Genomic DNA, 10840 nt, shown 5'->3' with positions numbered 1-10840 from the left:
TTGGCTCAAGAGTCTGAAAAACGAAGGAAGAAAATCTAGAGCAATACGACTGGGATGGAACAGGCATGGTTTTTATTTAAACATGTACAGGATCAGAGGAATTACATTGAAATTACTTGTTAAAAAAAAAAAAATCAAGCCTGCTGCCCAATATTTTCTACAAATCAAGTTTCCACATGTAGAAAAGAAAAAAAAACACAAAGATGCAATTAGTCCTGCGATACAGGATTCAAAACAAAGTGGATCAGAGAAGGGGCTCATGGTTCTTTGTGGAGAGCTATCCAAATACCGTCCTAAACTTAATTATTCTTAAACCAAAAGCAGAGGAATTCGTGGTTGGGGGATGGCAGCCGCGAGCCAAAAACAGCCCGCCCCCCCCCCCCCCCTTGTTCACATGGGGTAGTTGAGCAGCACGTCCTGTTTAGCCAGCTCCAGCAACATGGGGTCGTCGAAGAACTTGCTGATGCTGACATCCTCACTCAGACCCTGAGGACGAGGGCAAGGCGAGTCAGGGTAGGCGGGTAAAAGGCCACGGAGACCGCGGAGGAGCGTCTCCACGGAGACCGCGGAGGAGCGTCTCCACGGAGACCGCGGAGGAGCCCCGTCCCACTCACCTTCCGCCGACGCGTCTTGATCATGAACTCCCTGGCAAGGTGGGGGGCCGGCTGCGGCTCCAGGGGACGGATCACGATGCTCTTGTCCAGCGGGTCTCCGGGGACAATCTAGTCAGACAGAAGACAGGTGTGCAGATGGAGGGAGAATGAGGGGGGGGGTGGGTGAAGGATGGGAGAGAGACAGATGAGAGACACAAACACACACACACACAGGAACAGGTCCCATGAGAAGCTCGGGTTCTGCTCGGGGGGGGGGGGGGGGGGGGGAACCAAGCATTCGACCTGCATCCTCGGCCGTTCGCTACTTGTTTCGTGCAGCTTGAAACTAATTGTGAAGGGAGACGACAAATCCCTCAATTAAGCAACTGGACAGAACGTCAATATGTGGGGGTGGGACAGGAAACTCTTTCACTAAAATGAAAATGCAGATATAAGGCAGGAATGGGTATGTGCGGGGGGAGGGGGGTTAAGTAATTAATATTGGGGAGGGGGGGGGGGGGGGGGTAACTCTATGGCCCAGTGATTTAACTGCCAAGTGCTTCAACAATCCAACAGTATCAATAAGAGAAAAGCCTGACATCAGCACGTCAGCAGATGCACCTACTCAGGTCCAGGTCTAGAAGAAACGATGACAGTTTGTTATATCTGATAGGCGCTTGACACTGAAAGCATCCTCATCTCGTTACTGAAGCCACTTAAATCTGGAGAGCTAAGGGGGGGGCAGCCAAATCCAAATACAGACCTCAGAAGTGAAGTTGCTGCATTAAGGCTTACCGAGATCACCTCACAATGTCTGCTCTTCTGAAGCTCACACGATTAAGGGAATGTGCCAGAGTTCTCGTTTCTCAGCGGGAAAAGGCATGCGAACAGGTGATTGGATGAGGGGGAAATCGGAGATCAGCCAGTGAGCACCTTTGCAGAGTCCAGTAAGGCTGCGTCGAGCTCAGACCCCCGGGGGTACATTTATGTCTATTTTGCAAATGTCACGCCTCTTAACAACCTCAAATTCCGCTAAGGGCCGCCATCGTCAAATAAAATGATTCATCTGTGACTACGCTGTAGGACACTAATATGAATAATCGACAATAACTTCAGCCTTACCAATTATTTTTGTCAAATTTTTAGATCTGTCCTTCCAACACCAGTATCAGACAAATATTCAACGCTACCCTTATATTTAAGAATTACAACAGAATTAGGATCTGAAATCTGTCATTTTTCATTCATGCCACACACACACACATCACAAACTTCAATTTCTCAAGCATAATTTTCTCCAGGGACATTTATCACATGCTGTTCGCAGGTCGATTTATCTATCAGCGAACTATTACATGTAATATGGTAACGCTTAAGGGGATCACCATGACAACAGGCCCTACCTGCCAGTGGTGAAAGACGGAGAGGGCAAAGGCCTGGCCCTGGGTGTGGGTGCGCAGATCCGTCTCGAAGCCAAAGGAATCGATGGCCGGGATGAAGGCCTTGATGGTGTAGAGAGGGGAGCCCGGAATGGGGGCGTCCTGAGTCACATGACCCCTATGGGGAAATGTCACGGTAGTCTGATGTGTACAGTGATAATTCTGCTCATCAAAATGTGCCATTTAGTCAGCGTATAAATGTGCACCCCAAACAGAAAATTAGGAGCCTTCAAAATACGATTATTGGGGGGGGGGCATAAGTACTTTTTTAGGGCCCGTAAGTCCTTGAAATTACCCCCCCCCCCCCTCTTTTATGGTGCCCCTAATAGGGAATTCAGTTCCAGCATAAATTATATAATTACAAAAAAAATTGCTTTCAGGTATCACAAAAAAAAGTGGCAGAATTATAGCAAATGCTACATTTTGGCCTCTCTTCATGGGGGGGGCCTCCTGAGGAGTTGGCCAAGATACAGACTCACCTCCTGCGGGCCAGCACTGTATATACCGCAGATACGCAGTCAGCAGGGGCCTGCACCTCTACAAAGTAATAGGGTTCCATCAACCTGGGAGTGGCCTGGACAGGAAACAGCCAATGGCAGAAGAGATTAGGCAACATGTGACATCCAATGTCAACTGGGTGGATAAGCAGCCAGCAGAACAAATGCATGGCATCTATTAAGGTTACCTGAGAGATCTATATAACGTGCAAAAAGAGATGGAGGCTCACCATGAGGAAAGCGGAGTAAACCACTCTGCGGGCCGTGGGGATGACCTGGCCGCCCCCGCGGTGTAGTGGTTCCTGAGCGATGACTGCGTCCAGGATCTTGAACTTCACATTGCGGATGGCTGTGGGTGGGAGTTTGGGGAGAAGAGTTTAAAAATCGGTTGAAGTAAAGAGGTGGGATGGTGAGTACTGAGAGGGCAGGGCACTGGTCGCTTACGCTCATCACACAGCGGACCCTCCCTGGTGCCCCACTGGAATCCCTGCACGATACTGTCCTTCACGGAGCCCAGAAGAGCCTTGTCCACCTGCCACCAAAACACACAAACGGCATTTAGTACCAGTGTGCACTGGTACTAACACAGGAGAAAAAGGTAATATTTCTCTCTCTTACCTGTAGATGTACATACTCATGGGACAAACCCTACACAACATTAATCTTTGCCCAATTTTTTATTTTTGGAATGGACACCATCTATAACATGAATATGTAATGGAACTGATTCAAATCTAATTTGACTGAACGTGACCAAGTTCCAGATCACAAAATGATTTGGCGACCCTCTAACTTCTGTCCATCTCCTACTGACAATCAGTCCATGTTTTTTTTTGTTGGTTAGTCATTTACAGCCACCTGCACCTCTGTACTCCACCATACAGAGGAATATGATCCACCGACATGGCTGACCATACCTTACTCTACAAAAACTCCACATTTTTTACAGCAGTTTCAGCAACCACAAAGTACAACACACCAAATCAGGGCATGAAAATAGCCTATGGATTATATCTTCAACTAGGTCGCATTCGGTACTATTAAAGATGGCGCCGTCAGCCCCAGGTGTCATTTGGACTCGCGCAAACACTGAGAACCCACGATGCTGAAAGTTGGACACAAGAGAGTCTAAAAACGGGAGATTCTGTAAAGTAAGATCCTGACCTCTGACGGCAGCGTGTCGTCCACCAGAATATTGGGCCCAGTGGTGTCTGGACCAAAGGCCCAAATCGATCGGGCAGCCAGCAGATCCCAGTCGTATTTTGTCTGGAAGAACTCCCCAAGCTTCTTCCTGGGTAAGGGACCGGCAGCTCACAACGAGGTCATTTGTAACGTCACTTTACGAAGCCTCGATCAATTACCATGTGGTATTTTTTGACCCCACTAGATGGTGCTCTCTGTTCCAAAAAGTGCTCAAAGCCTGCCCCGAAGCAAGCCAAGAGCGCCATCTAGTGGGGTCAGAAAATACAGCAAACGGTTCATGAGCCTTACTTTGGCCATCACTAGTAGATTGCACCACACCCACCTGTTCCACGTGATCTGCACCACTTCGTTTTCTATGTCCTCCGCCAGACCCTTCTCCAGAGGTTCTGCGATCATGGTGATCTTGTTCCTGTCCACGACAGGAGACGGGTCAGGCCAAGTCAGAGTACGGAGATGAGGAGATTCCAACGCCTGAGACCAACTCTGGAAAGCATCTCACAAAAAAAGCCTGTCTGCTAAAATCCTTAAGTTGATTTCTGGTATAAAAACGTCATCAGTAGCTAACAATTAAAACCACTTTTTCCAGACGGAACTCTTTGTAGAAGAAAGACCAGAAGACTGTAGAAATCAATAACATTGATGCAGGTCGATATTTCAACCATTTCGCTTTGTGGGAGTTTTGCAATGTTTCCCAGGGAGACACCAGCAGACAGGGAGGCAGAAAGGTGCGGCCCCTCACTTTTTGTTGGGTGTCTCAGCGAAACACTTCAGGGACGAGGTTTCCACGACTGTCTCACAAAACGTCACCACTGGGTCGGCCACCTGCAGAGAGGAGACCAGACAGAAAGCACCTAGCTGTGTACTTCAGACAAAAATAGATGGAATCGAATCAACACTGAATGAGCACACAACCCATGCAGGGTCCCCAAGACTAAATTTTTCACTTCTTCTGATCCCACCCACCGTCCTCGATTTTGACGTAAATGTGACATCGTGGGGTTAGCTAGCAGGACTAATTACGTAGTTACCGGCAGACTTTGCACTCCACCATGTATATCTTAACATAGTTCAAATTAATATGTGCATTTACAAATGGTGTAACTATGTTACGCTTGCCGTGTGCTTCACTAGCGCATAACCATGAGTATTGTGGCAATTGTTGGCTTCCCTGTCTGTGTCGCTGCTAATATTTAACCAATAGTGGCTGTTAATAAAGGGAACAGCTTCCATTTTAAAACAGCCGTCTATTAAAATGAGTCTCCCACTCGCCACAAAATGTTTATTTGTGCTTGGTATGTAGGTTTTGCGCATCAAAAACATTCTGCGCCCACCGAGGTTGTGGAGTGATATAGGATGAGCAAGGGGGGCTGCGTCGTTACGCGTATGGGACAGATCGTTGTCGTCGACGGGAACAATTTCGGGAGCTGCTGCTCGCTGACATGGTGGGGCTACGGGGGAGCGAGGAGGGAAAGTGCTCACCTTGATGTCGATCTCAGAGTACATCTTACGCAGGTCATGCATGACGCAGTCCAGGTAGAGCTCACCGGTGCCCAAGATGACGTGCTCACCTGACTCCTCCACCTAAGAGCGTCGAGGTGAGGAGAGAGCGCAGCCAGTCAAGAGCGGCTCTGCAACGATCGCGTGGATCAGCCTGGAACCAGGAACTTGGAAACTGACATGCCGAGGCGGAGCCCGTACCTTGGTGGTGAGGGAGGGGTAGCTCTTGTTGACCTTCCTCAGGCCGTCCAGCATCTTGGGAAGCTCAGAGGGGTTCACTGGCTCCACGGCGATCTTGATGACAGACGCCGTGTTGAACTTAAGAGGCCGGAAAATCTGTGCCTGGGGGAAGGGGACAGGGTGGGGAGGTGACGTCAAAATGGAGGGGGGGGGCTGTGGATCGGCCGGGAATCCCAGGCGGGGCGGCGCCTGCCAACCTCCTCGTTGCCACGCGGTTCTGTGATGGTGGCCGTCTTGACGATGGGCTGGTCACATCCCTCGATCAGAACCCAGTTTCCTGCCGGCACTCGATTCACTTCTATCTGGTACCTGGGTTCAAGAAGTAGGTAGGAAAAAGAGCCCCATTGTACAATCGGGGGTTTACGATAAGAGAAGCTGATTGGACGGCGTGCCGGCTGTTCCGGTTACCTGGCGACGGAGATCCAGAGGCGGCCCACGGTGCAGACCTGCGAGTCCTCCTCGTCCTCCAGGGTGTAGTTCTCCCCAAGGACCTTGACGGGCTGGCCGGCCTGGATGGTGCCACTCAAGACCCGGCCGAAGGCGTGGAACTGAACGCCGTCCTTGGTGCTGTACATCTTGGTTGTATGGCACATCAGGGGACCCTGGGGGTGGTGGGGGGGGGGTAGTTCACATTGACAGCCTGTATGATCCCTATTGCCCAACACGAGACCCGCATTGATATAATATGAATTACTCTGACCGCCCCCCCCCCCCCCCCCATGTCCACCCACATCAGGGTCGCACTCCAGCATGGCCTCCCCCAGGTCCGAGTCCAGGCCTCCCGTGTAGCTGTGTTCAATTTTGCTCCGGGCACCGGTTTGAGGAGAAGGGATGTGTTGTACACACATGTCCACAAAGCCTGTTTGAAAAAGGGGGGGGTCGTCAGTTCGTGACGACATAGATATTAGGACTTTAAACACCACTGAGGGGCTACTGTACCAAGAGCAGTATATCTCAGTGCATATGGACATTCCTAATTCATAAGCAAAGGGGTTTCCAAAAAAAACATTTCAGGAAATGGATGATTAAGGTTTGCTTCATCATTCTTGTAAAACATATTCTAATCACTTATTGAAGCATTAGTTTACCATTTTAGGCATTTTTAATAACAGACATTCAGCTTCCTTGTCATGTCTTCTGTTACGTGAGGCACTAGAGGGTACATAGTCCGAAACCCGGGTCAGGATGGAGCAGGGCCCCCATGTGGCCGGAACAGCAGCAAACGTACCTGTGAACTCGCCGAAAAAGCGGTTGGAGACGAGCCGCAGCAGCGGCCGGATGTTCAGTTTGAGCTCATCCTTCGTCAGGTGGATGCCCAGCTCGTCCAGCACCCGCGGTAGCGAAGTGTCCACGTCCCCCACCACCTGGGGGGGAGGGGCAGTAAAGATGACACATTCCGTGGGGCTCCTCCCGCAGAAATATCAGTCACCCAGACTGCCCTTTCGACGGACACCTTTGCGGGCTCACCTGGGATAGGATCTTGTAGAGGGGCTCCAGGACGAACTCTACGAAACTTCGCTGCGAGTTGCTGCTGGGAGCCTTTTTCGTGAACTTGCGCCTGGCGGGGGTCACAACTGAAATGTTACACTCGCACGCATACAAGGTGGATCAGTCAGACTCATTAGGTCTAACAAAATGAAGAGAGATTGTAAAACTGAACGGATTCTTACGTTTTAGGGTTGAAGTAAATGTCACCCCATAGACGTTTGGCGAACTCGTTGTAGTTAATGTCACCTGGAAAGTGATAGAGTGCCTATTAGTGACATGGCGGTTATAGCATGACAGTGGGGGGGGGGTGAATGGGGTGGGCAGCGAGCAGTCAGCAGGAGAAGCCGTCCCCACCGTGGGTGTCCGAGTAGATCTTGGCGAAGGAGCCCAGGGTGAAGCAGATGCTGTATTGCGAGCTGGCAAAGCAGACATTTCCCAGGAGTGGGGACACCACCACGCTCTCGTCCGTCGAGTATGTGCTGGGGGGGGGGGAGAGAGAGAACTGTCAGCTTGGCCCAGAAGCCCGAACAGGCTGGCGATGGGGGGGTGGGGGGGAGGTACCTGAGCATGCCGTTGACCTCGTCCACGATGTGCCGCAGCTTGTAATAGGCGTCAGTGGGTGGAAGCTTCAGCTCCAGGATCAGCCGGTCCACCTTGTTGATGCAGACGGTGATGGCCAGTCGCTCCTGCACGGCGTGCTTGATCAGCCGCTCCGTGTTCAGCATCACCTGTAGGGGGCGCGTGACACGTGCGAATGACCGGATGGTCTCCGGAATGCGGCTCAGAGACAGGAAGTCAGGTTACTGCGGCCGTCTAAGCAATATCGCATCACCATCCAGCCCTGGAGCAAGGCACATAACTGCCCCCCCCCCACCTGCATACACGTGTCCGTGTCTCACGATCAGGTGGAGTCCATGAAAACTATCCACGTTCCCTCCAAACACAGCGAAAAGGTCATTTGCACCAACAACTGCACACCCTGCTGACCATCACTTTTCACAATCAAAACTGAAGTGACACACTCGTGACCCAAGCGGCCCCCCCCTCCGCGAAGCAGAAACCTGGATCGCCACTCACGCCTTCTGCCGCGTCGATGAAGAGCACGACGCCGTCGGAGATCCGGATCCCAGAGGTCACCTCGTCTGAGAAGTTGACGTGTCCTGCAAAGGTGAACAAGACGTTAAATGCAAGCCCTGAGAAACAGGAGACCTTTGCGCGATGTAAGGACACGCTGCCAGGCTCCCCTCAGCCGCACCAGCCCCTGCATTCTGTACCTGGAGTGTCCATGATGTTGAAGAGGTAGGATTTACCCCTGGAGTCCGGCAATACCATGGTAACGGGGGTGCTCTTGATTCCCACCCCTCGCTGAACAAAAGACAACATTAATTCACACAGCACACACAACCTGTACACTATCAAGTAAAACACTCTGATTTGTACAAGGCTCACCTCCTGCTCAGTGAAGAGAATGTCCGTATAACGCAGCTAAAACAAAAGGTGAAATAGAAAAACGAAGTTTCACTAGAAACTCAAGCCGATCAGCAAAATCATTGAAAACGGGACGAAATGATGCAGCTTTTCAGAACGTGTTTGACGCGCGGTCGGGACACTCACATCCAAGTCGTCTCGCTTGCGGATCTCCGGGTGGGTCTGCTCGATCAGGCAATCCACAAAACAAGTCTACGGGGGAACAGGACACGTCAGTGCAGTTCGGGACTCGCGCGGCAAAGTGTGGGGAAGCCAGGCGGGCAAAAGCCCGAAAGCCGGCAGCGTCGACAGACTGGTCACCTTGCCGTGGTGCAAGTGACCGCAGAGAGTGACATTGCGGATCAGTTCGGGACTGTCCATCAGGTCTGCCAGGAATCTGCCGAACGGAGAGACAGGTGACACAGAGCTACAAAAGGGTACAAGTGCCAGGTAGCTAGGGGGAGCTTGGCTGAACTAGTGGCTAATGCACATATCAGTGGAGTAAAGGAAGAGGAACCATGTCTTTGGCACTCACTCCATTTCATAGACTGTAGCCGGCAGCTCCTGCTCCATCAGAGTGAACTGTTTGGTTTTGACAGGCTTGATGATGGGCTCTGAAAAGTGAGGAAACTTCACTCTTAAGTCACAGATCTGCACAATTTGTTCATCACGTTTGATCATCGGTATATCGCGTCTGACTGTTGATTGCGTGAGCTGACCTGTGAGGGGTTGTGTGTCCTCTTCTTGGACAATAGTCTCCACCTCTGGCCCATATACTTCTTCGGCTGTGGAGTAGTACTTCTTGTCCTCGTGCAGCACCACCTCCATCCCGGGAACATCCTCGTCAGCATCTCCCTGCTCATCGTCGTCATCCTCATCTGCCTAGAGACAAAACACATGTAAAATGTTACACAGTGGACTATAAGATAACATACCACGCGGAAGTAGCCAGCCATCGTGACACATAAACAGCATCCAAGAAAGTCATTAAAGTCGCGGGTCCGCCAAGATTTTTACCTCATCGGCATCGCGATCCTCGGCGTCCACATCATCATCTTCGTCTGAATCTAGCTCTGGCCCAATGTAATTTCCGAATTCGTCGTACAGGTCCGCCTCCATGATGGAAAAAAATCTGAAAATACAGCGATCTCTTTTACTGAAGCTCCATTTACAAATACAAGAATGAATTCACCGCATACTGAAAACTAAATGAATGCAAACGAATGGCTCCACTTTAAAGTCGGTCATGCAAAAATATTCTGTTCATTACGTCGTTTTAACTTAATAAACAATAATCTATGGCTTTATATCTGTACAACTTATCCGTCACATTTAGCTAATGTTAGATTGCTGGCTAATGTTATCCTCAATAAAAATGAATCGCAAAAATCAAAAGGCATTCAACAAATTGAACTTATATAGAAATACATACACCCAGCCTTCTCACCTGATTTTGATACTATCACTTCTTTGAAAACAACTCCGTAAAAAGGTGCGCGTATGTTATTACTCTATTCCAATAAAACAGACACTTTCCACTCTGTCTCAAGCCATGCACCGCAAGGACCCTTCATTCGGCAAACGCAAGTTGAGCGTCGACTGAGGGAGATTTTCGGTGTCCTATAGATTGCCTTTTCAAAAATAAGCTACATTATTTGATTTTACTTTTGAAATGATTTTTCAACAACCATAAAAGTTTTACATGATTATACTAGCAAGACGTTAAATGTGAATACATAGTTGAAATAAAAATAAAATTATCAGACTCGCTTTGATAGCAGGCTCATTTTTTGCCCTCCCTGTGATATTGCGCATGCGTATTCAAAACATTTGCGTAAAAGCGCGTTCCCTATGAAAACAGATTCGGAAGCGTAAACAGAGCTGCAATATTACAACCTGCGAATCAGCCACTGTGTGGCGCTACATTTTAGAAAAACGGAGACTGGAGAGACTCCGTAAAGGTGCCACTATTAATTGTAGGAAATTTCTTTTGTATTTTTTCTTGCTTACGACTGTTGTTAATTAGTTTTGAAAACGGCACCCTAACTTTCCCAAATTAAGGGAAGTATGTATTTTGACATATTGACGCATTATGATTTTTGTCAAAGCATTAGATTCCAGTTAGGCCTACGCTGAGGACAACACTTCTCTGTACAGTCGAGCTAATAAGTTTCTGCCACATAGAGGTGAAGTGTTGTACTCAACATAAATTGAAATCTACACAACTAACTACCCTAACTTCCTAGATTTATTTGTGATAATGTAAGAGAACGAATATAATTATATCTGGGTAGGTTTCAGTTTATAAAAAGGTGGTCTTTCTGTTTTCCACGAAAAAAAAAGCGATCAGGGTTTTTATTTTCACACGTGCTCTCCTGAAAGTGCTCTACTGCGTTTGTGGCTTTTCTCATTCAAC

At 49.2% G+C, this 10840-nt stretch overlaps 1 protein-coding gene across 1 annotated transcript; it reads right to left on the bottom strand.

The window, feature by feature from the left end:
• Nucleotides 1–55: 55 nt before the first annotated feature.
• eftud2 (elongation factor Tu GTP binding domain containing 2) lies at nucleotides 56–10017 on the bottom strand. The gene is made up of 28 exons (XM_049006951.1): nucleotides 9872–10017; nucleotides 9442–9556; nucleotides 9144–9306; nucleotides 8960–9038; nucleotides 8746–8821; nucleotides 8572–8637; nucleotides 8407–8442; nucleotides 8232–8322; nucleotides 8035–8117; nucleotides 7519–7685; nucleotides 7312–7436; nucleotides 7140–7203; nucleotides 6937–7027; nucleotides 6698–6833; nucleotides 6201–6328; nucleotides 5878–6071; nucleotides 5667–5778; nucleotides 5431–5571; nucleotides 5212–5313; nucleotides 4472–4554; nucleotides 4055–4141; nucleotides 3694–3820; nucleotides 2974–3061; nucleotides 2760–2878; nucleotides 2512–2606; nucleotides 1997–2150; nucleotides 615–722; nucleotides 56–486 (listed from the first exon to the last, which is right to left on the bottom strand). The coding sequence occupies exons 2-28, from the start codon at nucleotides 9541–9543 to the stop codon at nucleotides 391–393; spliced, it is 2913 nt and encodes a 970-aa protein (XP_048862908.1). The 5' UTR covers nucleotides 9544–9556; nucleotides 9872–10017; the 3' UTR covers nucleotides 56–390.
• Between the last annotated feature and the right edge of the window lie 823 nt (nucleotides 10018–10840).

The sequence above is a fragment of the Brienomyrus brachyistius genome, chromosome 1 (genome assembly GCF_023856365.1).
Source record: "Brienomyrus brachyistius isolate T26 chromosome 1, BBRACH_0.4, whole genome shotgun sequence".
NCBI classification, from domain to species: domain Eukaryota; kingdom Metazoa; phylum Chordata; class Actinopteri; order Osteoglossiformes; family Mormyridae; genus Brienomyrus; species Brienomyrus brachyistius.
Note: the sequence above shows the minus strand (reverse complement) of the source record. Positions and strands in the feature narration are given on the sequence as shown.

Bases quoted from the DNA above. Each gene is read 5' to 3' on its own strand.
- eftud2 (XM_049006951.1), bottom strand. From the start codon at position 9,543: ATGGAGGCGGACCTGTACGACGAATTCGGAAATTACATTGGGCCAGAG. The intron at 8,638-8,745 runs GTGACCAGTCTG...GTTCCCCCGTAG, and splicing joins GTCACTTGCACCACGGCAAG to ACTTGTTTTGTGGATTGCCT. The intron at 3,821-4,054 runs GTGGGTGTGGTG...TCCCTTACCCAG, and splicing joins GTGCAGATCACGTGGAACAG to GAAGAAGCTTGGGGAGTTCT.